The 25713-nt window shown below is 42.5% G+C and overlaps 1 protein-coding gene across 1 annotated transcript in view; it reads right to left on the bottom strand.

The window, feature by feature from the left end:
- ofcc1 (orofacial cleft 1 candidate 1) overlaps window positions 1-25713 on the bottom strand; it is a 100871-nt gene that overhangs the window by 49238 nt on the left and 25920 nt on the right. The window contains exons 13-19 of the mRNA XM_049564706.1: window positions 25035-25161; window positions 15606-15848; window positions 11057-11205; window positions 10757-10871; window positions 9644-9944; window positions 3433-3524; window positions 1489-1634 (exon numbers count right to left, since the gene is read on the bottom strand). Of these exons, the coding sequence (XP_049420663.1) occupies window positions 1489-1634; window positions 3433-3524; window positions 9644-9944; window positions 10757-10871; window positions 11057-11205; window positions 15606-15848; window positions 25035-25161 (1173 nt within the window). The remainder of the gene's footprint in view (window positions 1-1488; window positions 1635-3432; window positions 3525-9643; window positions 9945-10756; window positions 10872-11056; window positions 11206-15605; window positions 15849-25034; window positions 25162-25713) is intronic.

The raw sequence follows: 25713 nt of genomic DNA, 5'->3' as shown, positions 1-25713 counted from the left end.
TCATTGTGAAAGCCAACACTGGCACCGTATCTTTCTAATGTTCTGATTAGGCGAGGGCAAAAAAAAAAAAAAAAGCAGCCTTTAGCTCAGAGATACTGTAATGTGTGTGCTTGTAAAGATAAAATCAATAGCAGCAGCACCTTCACAGGGCATCAGGGAACCGCCAGGGCTCCAACTCAATACAATCCGTACCTATAACTGACAGAAATGTCTCATCTCACGAAACCCGGCGACTGCTCAGAGGTAAAGAAGCGGCACTATGAATAATCGTGAAAACCATTTAATTGTGTCCCTTTGTGTGCAGCCTGCCTGGGTTTCTGTGTTCGTTTTGTATTCACTCTCCCTCAAGATAGTCCCTGTGTCGTCATTTGTTGGCAGGATACGCTGGTAATCATTTGAATTCCCCCAGTATGTTCAGAAGATGTCAGGGAGAAGTCTCTGATCTTGTTTAATATGTGACCAGCAGCTATAAATTACCAACTCCCAGAAATGAGGAAACATGGGTACTTTTAAATCTCCAGGGAGAGCTCTCTTTCTGTCTCCCTCACACACATAGGCTCCCTCTCTCTGCATCCCTCTCTCTCTCTCCCCCCCTAGTGTAGTCGTGTGTGTGGTAATCCCCTCCCCTTAATTTAGTTGACGTTCAAATAAAAACAAATACCTGTGACTTTTTTGTTGAAATAAGCAATTTTGCTTTTAGCCTATTCCGATGCTCCATGGGCAGACGGTGCCGCACCTTGTTGCGTTTAACACGTTTGGCCAAGGTGTTTGAAATGCGGTGCTTCCTGCTTTGTTTTTATTTCACACGTCCCTGTTTTTTCATTAAAATCAAATGCTTTAAGCCACGGTGAAGAGGGGAACAAATTTTTCCAAACCCTCCTTTGTTGCATTTTGTTGTGCAGAGGAGAAGGAGCAATTGTTTGGTTGGCAATATTGTTACAAATTAAATTGCTTTGAATAAGATTGATTCATTTGTCTTGAAACTGGAAGTGAAATTTTATCTTATAATTAAACATTTTTGACATCAGAGTCTGCATTTGTAATTTGAGTCCATCTTAAAGCAGAAAAGTCAAAAGTGTAAGTCATTATTAACAGCAGAATTTTCCTGCTTTCTAACAAAGTTCTCAAACAGTGCGACTTTCTTTTTTTTTTTTTCCAGGAGAGATTAGGCCGCGAGGCACTGAAAACGACTTTGCCTGTGACTTGTTTATGTTAGCAAATTAAAATTGAGCTATACAAGGGTAAAGCTAGCAGATGCAAACTCCATTTAGTTAGGATTTCCCTTGGAAGAGATGTGACTACTGTATCTATATCTGTACAGGAGGTGTTCTAGCCACATTTTGTTGTCAGCATCTGTCTGGTTGATGCCGTGCACATCACTGTCTGTGAGGCACAGAAACCAGTTGTCACCCACTCCCTTTTTTTTTTTTTTTTTTCCACGTTTGAATTTTGTGAGACTGAGGCAGGATAATGAGTGGTGAGACTTACTGTAGGGAGAATGTATACTCCTCCATCTCCTCCGTGGAGAGGTTCTCCATTGAAGGCTGCATCTTCTGTTTGTCTGCCTGCCGAGGCGGCGCGCTGCTGCCGCTCATGCTGGGGCCGCAGCTATTTGTCTTCTTGATTGGCTTCTTCTGTGAGGAGCAGAAATCGGGGAGAACACATGCGGATGTCATTTGTAATCAAAGCAGGAAACAGGCCCCGGAATTTATCTTGGGGGATGCACACAGTGACAGTGACAGTGTGCGTGGCACTTTGGAGCCTCTCCTATATCTCAGCCGCGCCTCAATTGACATGAGACAAGAATGACGGCAGAAATCGCATACGGCACGCCATCATTCAAGTTGAGTTCATTTGGGAAACGTGCGTACAGTGACGGTGGTGTTAAATATGTGATATTTGAGCAGCTGGCACTGTTTTTTTCCACACAAGTCGTTTACTGTCATCGTCATAAACACAGTCAAATGGAGTTAGGAAGTGGGGTTTTAAATATTTCACCAAGGTACTTGGGAGCAGATATTATTTGTTAAGCCGCCAACATGTTAACGGCTTGCTTTCCCTGGCCCTGTCAGCCCTGCCTGTGTTGCCCTTGGGTGGGCTTAGTGCCTTTCTGCTTGAAGTTGTGAAATACTCACTGATGTATGTTAATGAGATCCACAGTTGGAATAAGCAACCTCTCTCTTTCTTCCACCCCTGTCTCGCTCTACCTCTCTCCATTTTTTTCATCTTTTCCTCCCCTCCATCTCTCTCTCTCTCTCTGTCTCCCCCTCTGAGATAAACTGGGCCCAGGAAGTAGTAAATGGGCAGGGCCCCATAAAAGCTCCATCCGTTTTCATAGGGCAATCTTTGCCAAAGCAAGCTTGGATTCCAGAGTGATGATCACAATAAAAAGGTGGAAAGGAGCGGGAAAGAAAGCAGAGAGAGAAAAAAAATGCAGGAGATATATAAACCACAATGTTCTCCGGTGTCTCCCCACAATAAATTTAATGCAATACCTTAAGAGTGGATTCCGTATATAGCTGGATTCCTGCCCTGTGGGCAAAGTGGTCGCCTGGAGAAAATTCATTTTAATTAGGCCTGCACTGCAGGTTGAAGGGTTGAAATCTGATCCCTAGCGCTCCCAGGCTGGGGCAGGTTGGAGATCACTCCACTTAATCATTAGACAACTGGGTTCCACACCACGACATTTGACAGAGTTAGCAAGGTTTTAAAGATGGGGCCAAGACGAGAAGAAGAAAAAAAAAAAAAAACGTGGTCTACAGAGGCTGCAGAGAAATAAAACCTCATATCAACAAACTCATTTATTTAACAGGTCAGCGCTGATTAATGGTGGTCTGAAGAGCCTCTTGTACATCAGTAGAAAGAGGTTAGTAAGAATAAAGACTAGGAAGGATAGAGGAGAGAGGCGGGAGGGGCGGATGTGTGTATGTGTGTGACAGACGGAGGCTTGATGTTGTTCATAGGCTTCTCACTACCTCAACAATAACATCACAACAACAAAAGGCCGCAGCGAAGGCACAATGGCAGGGGCGGACCGGGAGGCAGCAATGCCAGATCAGCACACAGAGTAATTTTGCAATTACCACTTCAAAGTATGGCAGGTAACATGCAGGCTTTGATTAATTTAGCTTAAGTCCTCTGTAGCACAGGAAGAGGCGTGTTTAGAGCGGCTTGGAGAAAAAAAAGGGAGGCCTGGCTGGCATTGCTGATTTCACAGAATTTGAGCTGCTTTGGCTTGTCAAGCAGATCAAAACTGGCTTTGAAGGCTGAAAAATACCTGTTAGTGTGAAATGTATTTTGACAAATCTCAGATAATAAGCCGGGGAGGTGTGTGTAGGGGTGCAGAGAGGGGCGGGAAGGGAAGGGAAGGGGAAAGCGAAGAGGGTGCTCATTTTGAGGGTGGGAATACTTTGCCTTAAATCACAGTGTTACCTTGTAGTGAATCCCACCCTCTGCTTTCTCCCTGCATGGATCACTCTTCTCGCCCGTGTTTCCAGAAATGGCTCCCGAGGAGGAATTCTTCCCTGCATCAACCCCCCCCCCCCCCAAAAAAAAAGAGAAGTAATGTGCAGTGAGTGTGAAAAAGAAAGAAAGGTTCATAAAGGTTCATGTTTGTTTTCTTTTGCAAACCACATCTGGCAATCATAGTGAGGATCAAGGGTGGTTGAGTGGTATTTATATTACAAAATCCAAATGACTACGAGTATACACTTGTTAAAAAGTACTGATCAAGCAATGATGGAAATTGACAAAAAAACATAATTAATTCTGAAAATGTACTACAACACAATACAAATTAAAAAGTTCACATTTAGTTGCAAAAAATTCTGAGCTAAAATGCAAAAAATCCAGGTTTGTACTGGCACTTAAAATAGGAAGAATAACTGTTGTTTGCAGTACCAAGAAATCAAATGAAATGCTCTTTGCATTTCTGAACACACTGCCAGCGTTGCTTTTGTCTTGTTGTTCCACTCCGAGGCAGGTGGTGAAGATGTTTTGGTTTACTATCTGGAGACTTGCAAAAGCAACAAAGGCTGATTTGACTCTTTACAGAGAGAAGTAGGAGTGTTAACTTATAGAGCTCCCACTGCACAGTCATCTCTGTCTCCCACAATCTCTGAGCTGAACCTTCCCAGCCTCGACGCTCTAATGTATGCAATTAGAAATGATGAAAAATCGAAAAAGAAATTAAGTTTGGTTGTAATACATTTTCCTATTCTTCTCTTCTTTGGAAAATTACTTTTGAAGTATTTTTTCATCCTAACCCTCTTTTTTCTTTTCTCTCTCTCTCTATCTGTCTGCCTCTTTTTTTTTTTTTTTTTTTGCTGTAATTTAAATGGTAAGCCGCCAGATGTGTGTCTCATGCTTGAAGAGTCGGAGATCTGCATTATTTAGCATATTAACATTCACAGAATTTAAAAAAGGGTTCCTGCATTGCCTGGAGGTTGTAATTAAGTAAACCTTAGCTTGATACATGTAAAAATCTCACTATGTGAAACTTTTCTCCCCCCGTGGAACCAGTCACATCTATATGATACATATGGAAACCTCTGCGATGATATAATTTTTTTTTCCCTCGCTGCGGGATTAAATATATCAGTGATAATAACTTAAATATAGGCGACACATCAGAAATCCTTCTGACAGCTAAAATGTACTTAAATGGCAGCACGAGTCTGCTCGCTGCTATTTTTAAGCGAGTCTGAAATCAGATTTCATCCTAACACAGATGTAGTTTTTAATTACCACCACTTTGCTGGTAAACATGTGGAGTGCCTACAGTCACAAGGTAATAAGGTTATATTTGTTCTATTCTGGAGATAAAATAATTTATATTTCTACATTTTCATGACATTACATAACTGTAAACTCAATTTTGTGTCAGTGTTAAGATTCCAATCATCTCTTATCAGTCAAATATTTTGTGTATGAACATATGTTCATGCCTGGACTTGAAGATAAGATATTTTTACACATTGTGAAAGTGAATTTAAAAATGAAAAACGACTGCCATGAAGACAGTAAGAGTGAGGGGAGTTGGATCATATCAAGAGGGAAAAGGTCAGGGACCCTTCAAATATACAAAATATGAGAACTCGGTTAGTTTAGCTTTTTTCCCCAGTATTTTCACCCAGAAAGAAAATACACCACATTCTGCATTTCCAACTTTTAAAACATCCAAAGCAACAATTTTTCATTTACGTTACAGAGCATTGTTTTAATACTTTATTGCTATTATTCTAAATAGAAGTGCACTTGAGCAAATATTACATTTCAGCAAAGTATGTGTTTGTTGCTGTCCAAACAGTATGAGACAGAGCAAAGCGGCCCATGGGCCTGGCCAGCTGCTTTTACACACACACACACACACACACACACACACACACACACACACACACACACACACACACACACCTCAATCTCTATTAGCAACAACAACAGCAACCGTAGACTCACGGAATTGGACCACCATGGATTAGAATGCTTTTTTCGACTGCACAACCACACACATACACACACACACACTCATTACACCAGGCCCCACTTGCTAATGCGCAGACGCTGTGGAACCAGAATGAGCGCGGAGGCAGCATCGACAGCTTCGACAGCTAAGGGCTACGTCTGTGAACTCGGAGCGCTGGAGCTGCCACAACTCCAGCCTCTCCGGGCACTCAAGGCCAACAACAAACTCCTTGTTATCCCCCTGCGCTCTGAGCTGTGTTAAGACCAGCACACACACACACACACACACTCAGTGCATACACTGTATTGACGCACCCACACACAGGAAGGCACACAAACAAAGATATTAATATGTAGACACTTGCATACATGCACAAACATTTTCCAGGGTAGAAATACAAATGAGCGTACCTCACAACTGCATAACTCAACACACCTCCTTCCTCTCTCGCTCACACACAAAAACAGGCCGAGGAAAGCGAAAAGCCTGAGGGCCGTAACACTGTCGAGACCCCATCACTGTGTTACTGGTGAGATGCAACCAGGCTGAGATGGCGGCTCTTGCTCACCTAGGCCCCTAATTGCCTGATGACTGGTCCAAAGTTACAGAGGGATCGAAGGTCAGTGACTCACGGATTACCCCCGAGTCCACGTCCGGATCTGGTGTTAAGGTTGCTATGATACGATGAGGATTTGGTGTCGCTTCATGGAAGAGTTTCTTTCCTTGTAATCCACTGCATTTTAATGACAATAACAGACACCCAGTACATATGTGCGGTTTTAAGACTTTCTCACACTCACTGGTGAAGTCTGTTGCTCTTGAAAGTCAAATCTGTCTTTATTATGTTGCCCTTGTCTAATCACACAATAACTGTGAATTTTCAGTGCGTTTCAGAGGCAAGACACTGTCACCTTTGAGTGTATTTGTCTCCCATGTGCAATCCTTTAGGGCTTGTTTACCACACCCACTGTGAGCATTTACACGTGTATCTCTGCAAACAGGCTCCCATCCATTTGGAATCCGGACATTGTTGAATTAATCGGCGGGATGCAGACTGCAACTGATTGAGAGGGTATGATGTAACATTGTGGTTTGAGACTCTGATGACTGGGACCCGGCCTGGAGGGGAGCACATCCTGAAAGTGCAGGGCAGCGCTCCAAAGAAGACATTAGATGAGGAATCCTCGAAATCACCATCGGTGCTCAAGGGGATGGATGTTACGATGCATTTGGGAAAGAAAAAAAAAAAAGGCAGAGAAATGAAGCAGCAATACAGTTACGGCAGAATCATCGGCATGCTCATAGTGATCTGCTAAATCATGAAACAAGACGCTAATCTAATTAGTCGTTTGGGTTCAAACAAACCCCATGTAACTGGATCATTCAGTTAAAGTGAAAGGTCACTTAACCCAGAATGCCTTGAGCTAATCTCTACGTTAAAACACCAAATAAACTCTATTATGCTTGGACATAGTCGACGAGTCAACTGAGGTAAATCTGGATTATTATCATCCAATGGCAAGTCAATCTGAAACTATGAAAAATATCAATGCGCACACAACAGCGCTACAGTAACCATCAGATTTTTCGATCAAAACTTGTCAGAGTTATTATCTTGGATTGGGATGTCAGGTTTTGTTCTGTAATAGACACCTCACCGCGCACTGTGATTTTTCTACAGGGATTAATTAACTTAAGGCCTCAGGAATACAAACTTCCAGTCTCACTGTCAAGCTCTGCTGTGTGTACGTTATCGCAATGACAAGGGGTCTCCATATACTTGTCCTGATTCTGAGACAAACGGGTAATGAGGAAAAATCCTGGCGTCACACGCGCAGAGAGAAAGCGATCTCCACACAGCGCACATCAGAAACAGAGAAGCATGAAATGGGAAGGAAACGTCTGAAACCCCCAGACTTGACAGAGGACTGAAGAAGGGGATAATTTGTTCTTCTTCTCCTCACTGAATTGGATTTCCATTTTTTTGGCTGGGTTAAAGTTGTCCGTCCGATCACTCCCTTCAACCTTGACGTAATCTCCCCATCTGAACACCATAATTCGCACCAGAGGTAATGCAAAATGAACAGATCTGTATGCAAATGAGGCACAAACGTCAGGTCGGCTTAGGGAACGGCGTGGATGAGGTGTTGTGCAGGACACCTTTTGATCCGTTATTTCACTTACGGATCGGGTTCACTTCCCAAGCAACCTCCTCACCTGGCTGCGAGAATGTGTGTGTGCTGACGTCCGTGTCTGCGTGAGAGCCAGAGTATGCAGCCGTGTGTGTTGAAAAGACCTGGTACCTTTTGCCTTGTGTGGCAGAACATAAATCTCCCATATTGAGTGCCTCCCTCCTTCCCTGGCTCTCCCTCTCACACTCTCTCTCTCTCTCTCTCTCTCTCTCTCTCTCTCCCTTTCTGGAAAGGCAGTCAGTTCGTTGGGGACACTTCCCTTGTGGGCGTTAGGATCTCTGTGGGGGGTCACAGGTCAGTCGGCGGAGGAAGCGACAAGCTGTGAAATGTAAAAGACCAATTTCTTCCACATGTTTCAGTGCTGGGAGAACACTGCCAAGCTGTCAGCCGGCATCACGTTTAAAATGGGCCAGGGTGCTACCCAGCAGACCTGTCACAACTCATTTGTAATTAAAAAGCCTGTGTGATGTTTAAAGCAGAGCACCCCAGAAACTTTTGAGGACTGTTAAATAAAGATGAGCTGTGCGTGCAAAAAAAAAAAAAAGAACAAAAAAAAAAAAAGAAAAGGGAAAAAAGGGATGTATTAATAACAAAGAAGCTAGCCAGTCGCCTTTGTTGTAGATCAATACCAAATGAGCCTGGATTTGATTCATGGCAATGGCCAGGATGTTGGATTACTTAGGTGGGAAACAAGAATAGTATGTTTTTAAAATGACAAAGTAGATCCTGATTACTATTAACAGAAGTCATTAGCCACCTCGAGATGTGGTTACAATTGTGGTATGACCTCGCCTGCACCAGATATGCAGGGCAACCGCATCGGAGCAGTTCATCGGTGCATCTGATGGACACTATACCTATTCAGGATCACACTGAAGCATATCCCAGCATGCACTGGAAGAAAAGCAAAGTAGTCCATCGCGGAACTAAAACATGGAAACATAATTATATTCACACCTGGGACTGTAAGTCTCAAACCAACCTGACCTGCATATCTTCAGACTGTGGGAGGAAACCGGAGCACCACAAGGAAAATAGCACGAACGCAAGGGGGAACATGCAAACTCCACACAGACCCCTCTTGTTGTGAAGCAACACTAACCAGTGAGCCACTATGCAGTCGCTACAATAGTTCATCTTCTGTCTAAAACCACTGCATTCTGTGTCCTGGTACGTCAGGAAATTAAACAAAATAACACACGGTAATCAAATGATACGTAAAACAAGAGTATTCCAGGGGATAAAGTTGCAGATTACTTCAGATAACTTCAAGAATGGAATCAGAAATATGTGATGGATGGATTCCAGTTAAATGCCACACACAGAATAAAACTGCTTTATCTGAAATGCTAATTTTTATACTGAAAACTGCAAAGTAATAGCAATTTGAGTCAAAATGCTTGGTTTAGTTGAGCTTAGTTAGGCACTAAATAGATTAAATAGAACTGCATTGTGTGAGTGTAAGACACAGAGACTGCTAATTTTTCCTAAATGTACCATATGAACATTTTAGCTGAGTTTACGTGTGGCAGCCAGAGTACCAACCTGCTCTTTGAATAGCTTGAATTTTAATGATGTGCCATGGTGTCATTTTATTAGTTTATGTAATATCTTCATGTTATCATGCCGACGAGGGTTTGTTTACTTATTTGACTGGTGGTTGTGTTATCAAAACGTTTTATCTAAAGTTGTTACAACTATCAGTGTTGTGCTCACTGTTTAAACATTTGCCAGAACTAACACTTATGTCACAGTGTATCTGTTGGATTTTTGCATATAATCTAACTGAGAAAACACTACTTTGTTTGATTTAACTTCTGTCTGTCGAGCTTGGCCCACTGTCGACTACCCAACCCTACCCTCAAGCACATCCACCTCAGAGCTGTAAGTGAGCCCTGCCACTCTTCTCATCCCAGCGCTTGTGACATTAGGGTGACATTTTCTCCCCACTGTGGCATAGTCGGGGGTTTTAACATTGGACCCCTACCTGGCAGAGATGAGGAAGAGCAAGCGGAATCAGCTGACAGGTGGAGAGGAGACCCCCGGTGAGAGTGTACCACAGCGGGCTCTCCTGCTCTGCTGCTGGGGTCTGCATGTGCCTGCTGTTGGGGGTGTAACTGATGACGGAGCTGGCCCTGCGATGGGGGCTGGGGCTGGAGTGGCAGTTGGCCCTGGGTTTGGTCATGGTGGACTTCAGGTTGGGGCATGACAGGGGGATTAGGTGGGGGTACTGACAGGGTGATGCAGCGCTCTGGCCCCCCACATGTTCCAGAAGGGAGCCTCTTTACCTGAAACACCACAAACATAAGGGGGTCTGTGTGTGTGTTCTAAGTCTACATATGGGTTTGGTGAACATTAATATAACCTCTTCATATTAATGTCATCAGTAGTTATGTTCATATCATTCCATTGCATCACCATTGTTTGTGGGAAAACAGCATGTGTGTGTAATTACACTACAGGTGTTAGTAATCAAACTGCAGACATAGCTAACTATTAGTATTTGTCATAGTGGGCCATAATGGCATGAAATAATTCAATTAAGACCATGAATGTGACTAGTATGAATATTGCACATCCTATTGCACTGTACATCCGCAGAGATGAAAAAAAACAAGGCTATTTACATCCCTCTGAAATCAAAGCGGTAATGATAATGCAGTAATACGAACAACATGTCACAGTCGAAGGGACAAATAAAGAGACAAACCCAAGACAGAGAGCTTTGTTCTGGCTTTTAATTCAATTAAGATGTTTACTAATCTAATCAATGCATCAGCTCAAATGCATCCGGAATTGCTGGGTAAAGATGTGGTTCTTGTTTGCTCTCTGGGGCCAATTTCCAATTGCTCTGTAAAAGCTTTTTATCATAGAAAATCCAAAAATCCAACCCCCACCTACCCAGACCCACCATCCTGCCTCCCAAATAATAGGGGAGAAATGAGAGAAAACATGTACACACGTGCACACACAAGCAAACGATTTAACATGACTCATACCTGCACACAATTATGAATATACTATGAAAAAAAAACAACAATGGCAGATAAGAATCTTCAAAAGAAACATGCATGCACATGTTTCGCAATCGCACACACACCTGAAAGTACAGGTTGCACAGCCAGTGGTCTAGATCAGACGAGATGAAGGCTTCAATCTTTTTAAACTGGTCCAGTCGTGTGTTTGGCTCCCCCCTGAGCAGAGGGGTTTTAAACCTGAGTCAATGACACATAAATGGTAATGGTTACTGTACAACCGCGTGTATCGCAAGCTAAGTTTTTTTTTTCTTAGGGTCTGAAATTATAATTTCACATCACTTTACTGTATGTGATGTTTTGCTGGGAGTCATAGCTCAAAATACACATTTCTTATAGATATCTTTGATCTGCCATCGACACACCTGCCCTGGACGAGACCGAGGCTCGGCCCACAAACAGGAAATGCCCCCCAAGCCAGCACGGAGCTGATGTAGCTGCTGTTTCCCGGTAGTGCGATCAGTTGGAATACCAGGACCATGGAGGGGACGACTTCACAGGCTGCAGGTAAGATCTGCCGACACAGAGGAAGGCACGAAGTCACTCACAATTCCACAAATGCCTGCAGGCACACGCACTAACGTTTGCACACATATGCAGACACATCGACATACACATTACTACACTACATGAGCAAGCATGCAACCAGGAAGCCAATAACAGACAGAAACACAGAGGGTCAGCCGTGGAAAGTAACTAAGTACATATACTCAAGTACTCAAGAAGTATAAACTCAAGGTACTTGTGTGAGTTGTTTTTTTTGGTCCAACTTTTTACTTAACTTGTACTTTTTTCTTAACTATACTTACCTGACAGCTTTAGTTTCTCCACATTTGTTGATTTTGAATGTTTGTGATAAACTGAAGGAGTCTTTCTTTGTGCATTGAGAAAAAAAATGTACTTTTTAAGCCAAACAAACAATTGACAAACCCTCTTGGATGAGCTGGAAAATGCACTGTCACAAAACTAAAAAGGGGTCTGTTTTTCTGACACCCTGAAAACGTTTTAGAGATACAAGGTTCTCACAGGACAGCGACTCTGCAAACATATGATGATCTTATAGAATATGATGCATTGCTGTAGATTAAACTACTCAACAACATATAAAGGAGTTAAAAATGAGCACAACTTAAACATTTACAGCAGTAAAATGCAACACACACATTAATCCAAACACACTGTGTATGATAGTAAAACAATGACAGTAATAACTGAGGTACTTTAAGTACATTTTGAATGCAGGACTTTTACTTGTAGTGAAATGTTTTCATAGTGTGGTATTAGTTCTGTTACTTAACTAAAGGATCTGAATATTTCTTTCACCACTGCAGAGGGTAACAAACAGGACAGGAGCCCTCAGGGAGCTACTTAATCTACATCCTAGACTTGAATCCTCTTTTAACTTATTTCCGTGTTCTTTTTAAAGCCTTCTTAACTGCCATTCTTACCCGTCCAACCCAGCAAATTGCCTAAAAGGAGATGTTGGAATGATAAAGACTGTCGGCATCAAACACAGGGTGGAGGAGAAGTTGAGATTGCCGTTGTAGTCTACGAGCTGACAGTTAGTGAATTTGCGATGCAGTGAGACGACCATCAATCAAACTGATGATATTAAGGGTATCTCGCGTGGAGCAAAAAGTGTTAGTGGTTAGCAGTCGACGGCAAACATTCTTATTTACCCAGAGAACGGTGGGTTTGCTTAAAAAATGAACTGACAGTGAGGTGTGTGCCACTTCATCCATCACCGGGTGGAAATATTTTATCCCTTTATTAGTTGTAATGGAAAACGCAGGAGACTTGTTTTAACACATAAATCATGTGTATCCCTCCCTCCCCCACTGATAATCTGCTTTTGGTATGCACCTGTGAAATGATGGGTAGTAGTGTCTGACTCAGGACACAAATTTATGGCATAATATCACGGATTATGGATATTGAGGATATTTCATATTATTCATTTACTGTAAGAAATATGACCTGCATAAATAGTAATTTGTGTGCATGTGCGAGTGCATATGTGTTAAGCGCCTGCGTGTAGACATGTGCGCTTGTTTGCATATACAGCATGTGTGTGTGGGGAGTGTTGCTGTGAGGTTTGTGAGACTGGATGAGGTGCTTTAGAGGATTTCTCACTTCCTGTGTTTGCTGAAGGAGCCACTTAAAACCATTAAAAAATATCCTGTTTAATTCAAAACAGACTGATGTTTTTTTCTCATTAAAAAAGAGTGCATGTGCAAAAGTGGTGACTATCACTGTGCAAGATAAGAGCTGCAGATCTTTGCCAAATGACTCAACCTCCTTCCTAAAATGACCACAACAGAGGACAAAAATGAAAAAAAACAAGGGTGAGTTCATGGATGTCCACATGCACTTCCTTGGACCTTTCCTTTTCTCTTTCCTACCTCATTCCTTTTTCTTCCCGCTTTAATATTAAAATGTGGAATCTTATGCATCTTCCCATTTGCTGTGAAAACTGCACTAAGACCGTGGGCCAGACTCTTCTCATGTGCTTCCACTTGCCAGCATATCCAAGACATCTCCAACTGAACTGCACTGTTTCTGTCTAAATCCAAACCCAGATGCACAAAGCAAAGGGTGAATGAAAAAAAAAAGAAGGAGAGAGAGGGAGGAAAGGAAAATAAGCTCCTGGCTTCCTCTTACCATCACTAATTCCTCATTTCCTCTTAGAAGGCACTGCAAGCACTCCTGAAATTGCACGCTATAGTGTGGGCAAGAGGAGAGAGAGAGAGAGAGAAAACATCCAAGCCAATCCTGATAGTGGTGGAAACGCTGATCAGATTTGTCTGAGACTATCAATGGGGACTACAACAACAGGTTTGTCTATAAAGCACATCCAAAGGTTTGGGGAGGAGAAGAGGGAAGGAAGAGTGACATGAGGCATTTACCATGCCGTACTTAAACCTTTTTACCTCTGAATCAGATCCCAGGTTCGCATTCAGTTTATGCCAGCTTTTACCCCGTCCTTTATGTTTGATGGGAGCTGGAGACAATATCATCAGGACGCTTTCGCTCAGTGAATACGCCCACCAGCAGATTGGCAGTGTCCACATGTGCTAAATGCTCCAGCTAAGGCCTTTAGAGTTGCCATCAGAACGCTGAAGAAGCCCTTTCTGAGCCTGTACAAAACTCTATGGAATCAGGAGGGACACTGGATTTAGTGGCTTCTGTTTTAGGGTTTCTCTTGTGAATCTTGCATACAGTGCACACGCCATCAATGAATAAACATAAACAGAGATTTCTAATCCACTGGTCAATATCGACCATCCAAAGCCAGTATGTAGGTTTTTAAGATTAGTGCAGCTTCTACAGAGGATGTTTTCCCTCATATCAAAAGGTTTAGGAAAGTGCTTGTGAAACCTGTATAGATTTCATCTAATGTAATCTACTGTGTCGTTCCATAAAAAGGACCAAATGTGAAAACGTGTTAAGTCTGTGACTATACATTGGGAATGGAGGTTGAGATTTTAAAACTCATTTTAGTCAATTCTGCCTAACTTTTCTATTTCTTCCTCTTCTTTTATTCCCCCTGATCCAGCTCAACGCGATGCTCAAAGACATGTAGAAAAGCAGCTAAATTTTTCACTGCATTTGTACTCCATTTTCATTCCAATAAAACATTACTTCCTTATATAAATGAATAATTGATCTTGGGTTTGATTTACATGCATGGATTAAATGTCATGTTTGAAAAGTTGTTGTTTTATTCATATGGAGATCCCCGGAGTAAAACCTAGAGGCTGTGTGTGGCATATTTTCATATGCTGTCTTTTACAGCAATATAACTTCTCATAACCCTTTCAATCTTCACTGCCACTGATAAGGGTAACAGGAAGAGGAATTTGGAAATACTAAACATGCAGTGCGGTGGGTTCTGTCATATAAACAAAGCATGTTTCATTGTTTGCTTTTATTGCTTTTTACACATCAAAGTCTTTGTCCATGTCATTGAAAGTGAGTGTTTTAATTCAGGTTCACTAAATGTCAAATTGCTTTCAGGATAAGAGATGTTTTATATTTATTCAAATATTTTGCTGGAAATAAAAGAAATATTCAAATCAGCTTCCCCAGGCATGATGTGAATAAAGGAGCACTGATTAAATAAAATTGCACAGTCACAAATAACAACCTGATTCTGTCCTTTTCTTGTTGAATAAAAATGTATTAGTGTCAATAGAGAAAGTCAACATATCACTGGCACCTGCATATGCAGACCTTGTGTGTTCTGTTCTTGAGTGTTCTCTTCGAAAACTGTGAATGTTAATGCTGACTGCAAACCAAACTTCTAGAGTCTATGAACTACATGCTTGTGTTTTTAGAATTATCCTCTTTTTTGCAACACTCAAACATTTAACCACAACTAGCTTAACTATGTAGGATTTTCCTAAAAAAACAATGTACTGACTCATACAGAAGTAATCCTCTCAATCATCACTCATGACCTGCTACAAGTGTGTGGCTGTGTATTTATCTGCAGAGACCCTGCCCTCTGCTTGTATTTTTTATTTTCTTCTTATTTTGCTGTGTTCGGGATGTTCGTGGGCACAGCTGCAGATGAGGTCGGGATTTTATAAAAAGGTAGCGACCGGTGCCAGACCATAAGCAGCAAGAGGAAGCTACAAAACTTGCAGACACAGCACCAAAAAACAATACAGTGAGGCAAAACAGACAAAGCTGGGGTCGGCTTTCACTTTGACTGTCAATACTTTTTTTTACATCAGTAGCTGACAATTCCTGCATCATATACCCTAATTAATTTCAGGCAATCCATCTTAATTAACTAAATAAAATTATATTGTTGATTATTTCTTGAAAATGCTTAAAAATGAATGAATCTGAGTTGTTGCAATATCATCACCGTTTATGTTTGAGTGCTTTTGTAAAACATCTCCTCACCATGAACAGGCTCTGGTTGATGTGCAGGTCAATGTCGCAGGAGCGGCCCCGATGCTCCGTCGGCTCAGAGGACGCCGCCCATTGTTGCAGCCCTTTCCTACTGCACCAAGCCAGAGCTGGACCCCCTAGATGGCTGTGAAGGGCTACAGTGACAGTGTAGAGGCCCCTGGGTAGCTTGTCTCTGGTGGCTCTTAGGCAACACACACACACCTCCACAGGCTGGGGAGTCGTGCTCTGGTTCACCTTTAATACACAAAGTGGAGAACATAAGATTTGATTGCAAAATTTTATTTCTATTGATTCTATTACAATGGATAGTCAGACTAATTGCCTCATTTGTCATCTCACTGGAGAGAACTGACATAGACACACATGTACATATGATTAATAGTAGATCTGTGAACGTAGCTACACTTAACCTAAACCTCATCAAACATATTATTTAACTTGTGTGATATATCTTGGAAGTGAGGATAATCTGCCAACATTATTATAGCCAATATTAGTAGCTTGACAGAAACACGTATTCTTAAGCACTACAAAGCCTTATAATTGCAGAAAAACCATAACATCACTGTGTCTTTGCAGGTAAATAGTGTGCATTGCTTATCAGCTGCATCGTGCTAAAGCCGTTGTGTCTGTTAGTTGGATGTTGCAATTTACCACTAAGCCATCAACTACCGCGTCACACAAATATGAAAGTAATCAGTTAACAAATTGTTGACACTGTGAGGCTACCATCGTAAATTCTGTCAACAGTCATGTTATCTAATCTGCCCCCACACCACTGCATCTGTAAAGCACTTTCTAACTACTGTTTGGAAAAGTGCTATGTAAATAAGGTTTGCTTGCTTAGATACTTATCACTTCCGATGTTGTTTTTAACAACGCCTCCTCATTCATACTCAGCTGTTGCTGAAAATAACAATCTATCTATCTATCACTTCTCATTGTCCTTATACGTTAAAGAAACTAAAAAAATAAAACAAAATCCAACCCATTTTTTTCTCTAGTGTTATTAGGTGTGACTTTTAGCGTAGCAAAGTGTTGTCTTTACTTCAGATTTTAAGGATACACCTCTAGTTGCATGTAATTTAGTATAGGAGTGAGGTGAGCAAAATATCATGACCTTGCTGTATGTAGGCCATGCCATGAAATGATTAATATAAAATTATGATGCACATCTGGATACGACTGCATGGACACAGTGTAAGTGTCAGTTTTTTTGTCATGTAGCCTGCAGTGGACATAACTGGGCACTCGTCATAGCACTGACAACCCCTAAATGATTCATTCTTATCCAGAAATCTGTGCATTTAGTGATGTAACTCCCCACGTTTTGGAGTAGGCTAGTCATCTTTATGACTTCAGATATGTTTCCTGAACAAGTGTTTTTGTCCAACTGCAGTCAAGCAGTCTTATGTGTAAGACATGCCCAGTTCAGCTGCAGGCTTCCATCTGATGATCTCCATTCAACCATTCAGGGGTTAAGTGCCTTGCTCAAGGGCACATCAGTATTCCTTGTTATCGAAGTTGAGAGTGATACTCGTTTCCCCTGGCCAAGCTGCCCATTCAGATGAAGGTTTCAAAACACCAACCTTCTGGTAGAGAGCTCATCCCACTAACCTTCAGGCTACATCAGCCCACTTGTTGTTTATTTGCTTGTTTGTTTTGGTGACATGTGCCTCTTTTTTAGGGCTTAGGATGAGTAATAGGGTAAGCTGGTGAGACAGTTTAGTTTTTTAAGAAACATAATCAGACAACAATATAAATACATATTCAGTCTTTTGTCCCCTATGGCATCTGTTGAACAGCACTGAATGAAAAGTCAATCTGGCTTAAACAGAGCCACTTTCATTTATGTTTTGAAACTTCAGTAGCAGTGTTGGTTGGTCTGTGTTTTGGCTGGTTTGATATTTTGACAATGCATTTGCTCACCTGACACAGACTAAGATAATGTCACCCAGATTATGATTCCTGATGTTATCGATGATCCCTTTACCTTTATCTCTATAAACAGATACCTGTATTTGTATGCAGACCATCTAAGCAACTGTACAAGATTTTAATATCAGCATCCACAGCATTTTGCTTCCTGTTTGTAGTTCAAGTATGTTTTGACCAGTCAGGTTTGAGTGGCAGGTAAACAGTCCATGTGGAGAGCAAAAGAAGTGAAATGCATTGGTCAGAATCTCAGAACCCATCGACTATCATCTGACAAAGATTTACCTTTTTATTATCTTTAATCATGTATCTGCATATTAATGCAGATATCTGTTTATATAGATTAGCTGAAATGACAAGAGCACGGAAGAGGAAGTGCTGCCCCAGATATCCATAGGCTACACCGGAATCCACAAAATGCTGTTGCTGCCAGGGCTTATGGTTGTCAGACTGATGGCCCATGGGTTTCGAGACTTCGAGTCTTCACCTTTATTCTACCAATAACATCAGACCAAAAATCCATTTGTTTACAACAAACATCAAAATCAAATCAGCAGACTGCTAGCCTTAACAATCCTGTTCTTTCTTTTATTTTCCTATCCTATCCCATTCTATTCTTGTTTATCCTGTCCGCTCTGATCCTATCCTACCCTGTCACACCCTCCGATCATTTGTAGTCATCATTCTTTCCTGTCCCATCCTATCCTGTCCTGTCTTATCCTATCCTGTCTTAAGCCCTGTTTCCACCAAACACTTTCAGTATGGTACCAGTGGAACCAAAAGTAACCCTTCAGACATGGTACCTAGACCCTAGCGTTTCCACTGCAAACTGTACCCTTAAATGTGGGCGGGGTTGCTGTCACTCACTGCTCCGTCCAGCACTCACTGTATTTCCTCATTATCAGTGACACAGAGTAAAGTCTGCTCCTCATTTATCATCCACAGAACGAGGCTGCATGCCTACATTTTCAGAACAAAATAAAACAGGCTGCAGTGAGAAGCTCTCTCCATGGGATATTTAAAAATAGGGTGCGTTTAGTCCGTCTCAGGCAAGCTCAGGGATTTAGTGTTGATTTAGCTCGACGCTACGCAACCCTTTTTTTTTCTCAGAGTGAGGATTAGAATATATCCATTTCACATAACCATAACATCTGAAGATTCACTCATTACTAAAAGTGTATGTCATATAAAAACCTAAGTAATGGTCGAATTGTCATATGGAATATTTAAGCTGTGTTGATCAATTCACGTCGTGATCTCATGCATTGAGTACCATTACGTGTTAATGTTCTACCTTAAAAATCCCGGCAGTCAGCCCAGTGAATTAAGTTATTTTTTCTCTGACTCAGGCTGCTGAAGGAGGCAGCAAAACATCCTTATATTTTATAGTTACAATTTACTAACTAGCCTCTCCACAATATGAACTGTGGCTTCTGCCTCAAAACCAGCCACAACTCAGCCCTGAGCAGAGTGACCATCCGCTACTGACCAATCAACGGACTGCAGTGTTCACAGCTCCACCTTTTAGTACCAGATCTGTGTGCTAGGTATCCCAACAGAAGGGGTACCAAAAATGGTAACGGTACGGAACATTGATACCATCCAGAACTTTTCACAGTCGAAACAGAAAAAAGTGTACCAAACTGAACTGTACCATACCGTTCGGTGGAAACGGGGATTTATCCTATCCTATCCTATCCTACACTACCCCATCCTATCCTACACTACCCTATCCTATCCTACACTACCCCATCCTATCCTATCCTACACTACTCTACCCCATCCTATCCTACACTACCCCATCCTATCCTATCCTATTCTACACTACCTCATCCTATCCTATCCTATCCTACCCTACACTACCCCATCCTATCCTATCCTATCCTATCCTACACTACCCCATCCTATCCTACACTACCCCATCCTATCCTATCCTATCCTATTCTACACTACCCCATCCTATCCTACACTACCCCATCCTATCCTATCCTATCCTACACTACCCCATCCTATCCTATCCTATCCTATCCTATCCTACACTACCCCATCCTATCCTATCCTATCCTACACTACCTCATCCTATCCTATCCTATCCTACACTACCCCATCCTATCCTACACTACCCCATCCTATCCTATCCTATCCTACACTACCCCATCCTATCCTATCCTATTCTACACTACCTCATCCTATCCTATCCTATCCTACCCTACACTACCCCATCCTATCCTATCCTATCCTATCCTACACTACCCCATCCTATCCTATCCTACACTACCTCATCCTATCCTATCCTATACTACCCCATCTTATCCTACCCTACACTACCCCATCCTATCCTACACTACCGCATCCTATCCTATCCTATCCTACGCCTACCCCATCCTATCCTATCCTACGCTACCTCATCCTATCCTACGCTACCTCATCCTATCCTATCCTATCCTACACTACCTCATCCTATCCTATTCTATCCTACACTACCCCATCCTATCCTATCCTACTCTACCTCATCCTATCCTATCCTATCCTATCCTACACTACCCCATCCTATCCTATCCTATCCTACCCTACACTACCTCATCCTATCCTTTCCTATCCTACACTACCCCATCCTATCCTATCCTATCCTACACTACCCCATCCTATCCTATCCTATCCTATCCTAACCTACCCTACACTACCTCATCCTATCCTTTCCTATCCTACACTACCCCATCCTATCCTATCCTACTCTACCTAATCCTATCCTATCTACTCTACCTCATCCTATCCTATCCTACACTACCCTATCCTATCCTATCCTATCCAATCCTACACTACCCCATCCTAGCCTATTCTATCCTATCCTTCCCTATCCTACCTTATCCTATCCTACACTACCCCATCCTATCCTATCCTATTCTATCCTACACTACCCCATCCTATCCTATCCTATCCTACACTACCGCATCCTATCCTATCCTATCCTACACCTACCCCATCCTATCCTATCCTACGCTACCTCATCCTATCCTACGCTACCTCGTCCTATCCTATCCTATCCTACACTACCTCATCCTATCCTATCCTATCCTACACTACCCTATCCTATCCTATCCTATCCAATCCTACACTACCCCATCCTAGCCTATTCTATCCTATCCTTCCCTATCCTACCTTATCCTATCCTACACTACCCCATCCTATCCTATCCTATCCTATCCTACACTACCTACACTACCTCATCCTATCCTTTCCTATCCTACATCCCATCCTATCCTATCCTACTCTACCACATCCTATCTTACACTACCTCATCCTATCCTATCCTATCCTACACTACCCTATCCTATCCTATCCTATCCAATCCTACACTACCCCATCCTAGCCTATTCTATCCTATCCTTCCCTATCCTACCTTATCCTATCTTACACTACCCCATCCTATCCTATCCTATCTATCCTATCCTACACTACCCCATCATATCTTACACTACCCCATCCTATCCTATCCTACTCTACCTCATCCTATCCTATCCCATCCAATCCTACACTACCCCATCCTATCCTACACTACCCCATCCTATCCTATCCTATCCTACACTACCCCATCCTATCCTATCCTATCCTATCCTATCATACAATACCTCATCCTATCCTATCCTATCCTATCCTATCCTACACTACCACATCCTATCTTACACTACCCCATCCTATCCTATCCTATCCTACACTACCCTATCCTATCCTATCCAATCCTACACTACCCCATCCTAGCCTATTCTATCCTATCCTTCCCTATCCTACCTTATCCTATCTTACACTACCCCATCCTATCCTATCCTATCCTACACTACCACATCCTATCTTACACTACCCCATCCTATCCTATCCTATCCTACACTACCCTATCCTATCCTATCCAATCCTACACTACCCCATCCTAGCCTATTCTATCCTATCCTTCCCTATCCTACCTTATCCTATCTTACACTACCCCATCCTATCCTATCCTATCTATCCTATCCTACACTACCCCATCATATCTTACACTACCCCATCCTATCCTATCCTACTCTACCTCATCCTATCCTATCCCATCCAATCCTACACTACCCCATCCTATCCTACACTACCCCATCCTATCCTATCCTATCCTACACTACCCCATCCTATCCTATCCTATCCTATCCTATCATACAATACCTCATCCTATCCTATCCTATCCTATCCTACACTACCCCATCCTATCCTATCCTATCCTATCCTACACCACCTCATCCTATCCTATCCTATCCTACACTACCCCATCTTATCCTACCCTACACTACCCCATCCTATCCTACACTACCGCATCCTATCCTATCCTACACCTACCCCATCCTATCCTACCCTATGCTACCTCATCCTATCCTACGCTACCTCGTCCTATACTATCCTATCCTATCCTACACTACCTCATCCTATCCTATCCTACACTACCCCATCTTATCCTACCCTACACTACCGCATCCTATCCTACACTACCGCATCCTATCCTATCCTACACCTACCCCATCCTATCCTATCCTATGCTACCTCATCCTATCCTACGCTACCTCGTCCTATCCTATCCTATCCTACTCTACCTCATCCTATCCTGTCCTATCCTATCCTATCCTACACTACCTCATCCTATCCTTTCCTATCCTACACTACCCTATCCCATCCTACACTACCCCATCCTATCCTACACTACCCCATCCTATCCTATTCTACCTCATCCTATCCTATCCTACTCTACCTCATCCTATCCTATCCTATCCTACACTACCCTATCCTATCCTATCCAATCCTACACTACCCCATCCTAGCCTATTCTATCCTATCCTTCCCTATCCTACCCTATCTTATCCTACACTACCCCATCCTATCCTATCCTACACTACCACATCCTATCTTACACTACCCAATCCTATCCTACACTACCCCATCCTATCTTACACTACCCCATCCTATCCTATCCTACTCTACCTCATCCTATCCTATCCTATCCTATCCAATCCTACACTACCCCATCCTAGCCTATTCTATCCTACCCGAATCCTACCCCCTCCTGTCCCATCCATCCCATCACATTCCAGCCTATCCCACCCTATCCTATCCTGTCATATTCCACCCCATCCTACCCTACCCTAGCCTGCCCTTTCCTTTCCTCCCTTAAGTGCAGGCATTTATTTTTCTCTGATTATCTAAGTTGCATCTCTTAATGCCCATTTATTTTATGTACTCCAATTTACACCATGTTGACCAACTCCCTAGGGCAAATTTTGAGTGTCTGGCAATTAAAGCCCTCAATTCCAATCGATGACATAGTAGCACTCAGGGGCTTCGTGTGCTCACACACACACATAGACACACTCATACACTGTAGCCACTGTTTGCTTTACAGTATACTGTGCACTGTGTTGTCACTTAACAACCTGAGACTATTCCTATCCTTTTCACAGACACACACCACACACACTCACACAGATTCACCTAACGCTGGCTGGCGGTGCCCATTCCTCTGCCAGTCTGTGAGGGGGGAAGGTGTGTGCTGAGCCCTGCAGTAATGCCCCTCAATCTCCCCACTGTGAGCATCTTTGCATACCAAAACAACAAAAACAATTTAGGCAGAAGTGAAATTAGTATAATTGGTGGCAAAGCGGTTTAGCCCACACATCTCACATTTGGGAGGAGGTGATGGAGGCCTCTAAACCCCCACACTGGAAGGAGATGAGGAGGAGGATGAGAGAGGAGGAAAAGGAGGCAAAGAAATATAAAAAAAAAACAATATCATCACACTGGTGTCCTATTTGCACTATGTATGTTTTTAAGAAGTATTGTTATTATCTGGCCCACATGCTTGCACAAGCATCGTAAGAGACAGTCAAGACAGCAAGGCGAAGGTAAAAGGTGAAGTGAGCCAATTTTCCATATCAGAGGTGGTTTGTTTGCCCCGAGCCTGAGTTGTGCCTAAAGTGCCATAACATTACAGCACTCCTACAGATGAGATCAAAGGCTCTAGCAAGGGATCCTCCGTGGTTTTGCTGGCAAGCAGCCGTCCTTTCGCTGAAATATCTTTTCAGGGCTTTCCACACATTGACTGATCACACAAAATGCACTCTTAATAGAGACAGGAAATGCCACATACAAAAACTTCCTTTCTTTCTAAGTATGGGCTAATATTCAGAGATTAAGCTTTCTCGTTAATTATTTTCATTTTAATTAGTAAATCTTAATTAACAATGAACATTTACCCTTAAAATTTTTTGGCTTCGGAATGAAGGAGGGGGGTGAAGAAAGGAGAGAATAAATATGACAATCTTTTTGGGACCTCCGGGCAGGATTACTGATGCAGGCTGCCTTAGTTATTAAACACGTTCTAAATTAAATGCCTCCATGAATTTTGCACAGAAATATATTTTCATAGTTTTGCATGCCAAATGTGACATTTTATATTTCAGATTCATCTCGCTGCAGTAATTTTAGGGAAATGTCATATAAACAAAGATTTTGTCATTTACCAAAGGAAATTACTATGCGTGGCAGGTTTGGCCATTGCTTTCTCTCTCTCTCTTTCTCTCCTTCCCTCTCCCTCTTTTGCCCCCTATTCTGCCTGTGCCGGTTGTTTCAAGTCAGCAAGCCATAAAAAATCTTTATCTCAGTGAAACACAGCAATTTGGGAGATAATCGAATGGTGACTGGGGGGCACAAACGCCAGTCTGAGGAATTATACCACAATCTCCCCTGCATTTACAACCTTCCTCAAAGCCAGTTGTCACCCTGGAAGGAAAGCCCCCGACTGAAGATTCATTACATCTTTAAGCCAGCACGGTGGCATGGCAGCCTCATCCCCAGATGCAACACAACAGCACACTCCTCCCACAGCTGGTGATGCTACCGCTAAAGCTGCAGCTTCCCTCTCTCTTTTCCACTTGGTTCTCTGTTCTCTCCTCTCCCTCTGTTCCCCTTTTTCATCTCCAAAGACTCCTTTTTCCTCCTACTTAGATTCATAAAACCACAGACACCATCCACACAAAGCAGAGGAAAAAAATCTTTATGTACTGTATAAAAAAATGTGGCTGAGTAGTTAGCATACTGTATAGGGAAGCCTTTTGCTCAGCGTTGTATGGTGCCTGCATGTGAATGTGCCTTTGTGTAGGCATGTGCACATACAGCACCCATTAGCGCCATGAAAGGAGTGAAGGAATTTGAAAAACTAGAAAATATGAGAGATAATTTCCCCATTCTCTAACAAGTCCCATTCATCACAGGATTTCACATAATTACATCACTGGGGTGTTTTTGAACAAACAACCCTGCTTTTTTAAGATTTGTAAACACTTTGGGATCAATATCTCCTCCTGTGAAACAAGCCTCTCAGAGATTAAGAGGTATGTCACTTCCTGTTTGCGTGCTTTCTTTTTCCAATGAATGTGTGTTTCTCGGTTCACAGTCAGAACGGCTCACAGATCTTACCTGCCACCAGGGCTGTGACACTGAAGAGGAGGATGCTGGGAGCTCTGTCATCTGGCCATATTTGGCCGTGGTTTCCTCTTGGCCTTCCCCCAGCGCTCTGAGTGACGGGCTTTCAATGGTTCTGCTGCTACATACACAAACACACACACACACACGTATAAAACACACAGGAACACAAGAAGCTAACCCTGTTAACAGCCACCTGCATTTTGGACTCTCTGTTGTTCCACTCTGTAGCCAACAGCAGCTCAATCTAATAACACCACAACAAAACACTTTCCACTGGGTCCCTCTCTCTCTCTCTCTCTCTCTCTCTCTCCCTCTCTCTCTGCCTTTCTCGGCCTTTCAATCTTATCAGTGGTAATGTAATAAGCGGTTGCTTCGCTCTGTCTCCTCGCCACCTCTCTTAATTCCTCAAAATAAAGCAATATCACAGGGGCCCTGGCCCGCCTGTGACTGGGGATAAGATGCTTGTAAAAGGAAGGATAATTCAGCAAATAAATGCTCGGCATCAAAGGCAGGCACTGGCTCTTTCTTTCCTTTCTCTCCCTCTCTCCCTCCTCACTGTTCGCCTATCAAAAGTATTACATGTGCTTTCATCAGTTCACAACAAGGCACAATGTGCTTCCTAATGCAATTACTCGACCTCCATTAAATCAGAAACAGTGGAAACAAATGA

This window comes from Epinephelus fuscoguttatus, linkage group LG21 (genome assembly GCF_011397635.1).
Source record: "Epinephelus fuscoguttatus linkage group LG21, E.fuscoguttatus.final_Chr_v1".
Lineage (NCBI taxonomy): Eukaryota > Metazoa > Chordata > Actinopteri > Perciformes > Serranidae > Epinephelus > Epinephelus fuscoguttatus.
The sequence above is the reverse complement of the archived record's forward strand: the minus strand, read 5'-3'. Positions and strand labels throughout refer to the sequence as shown.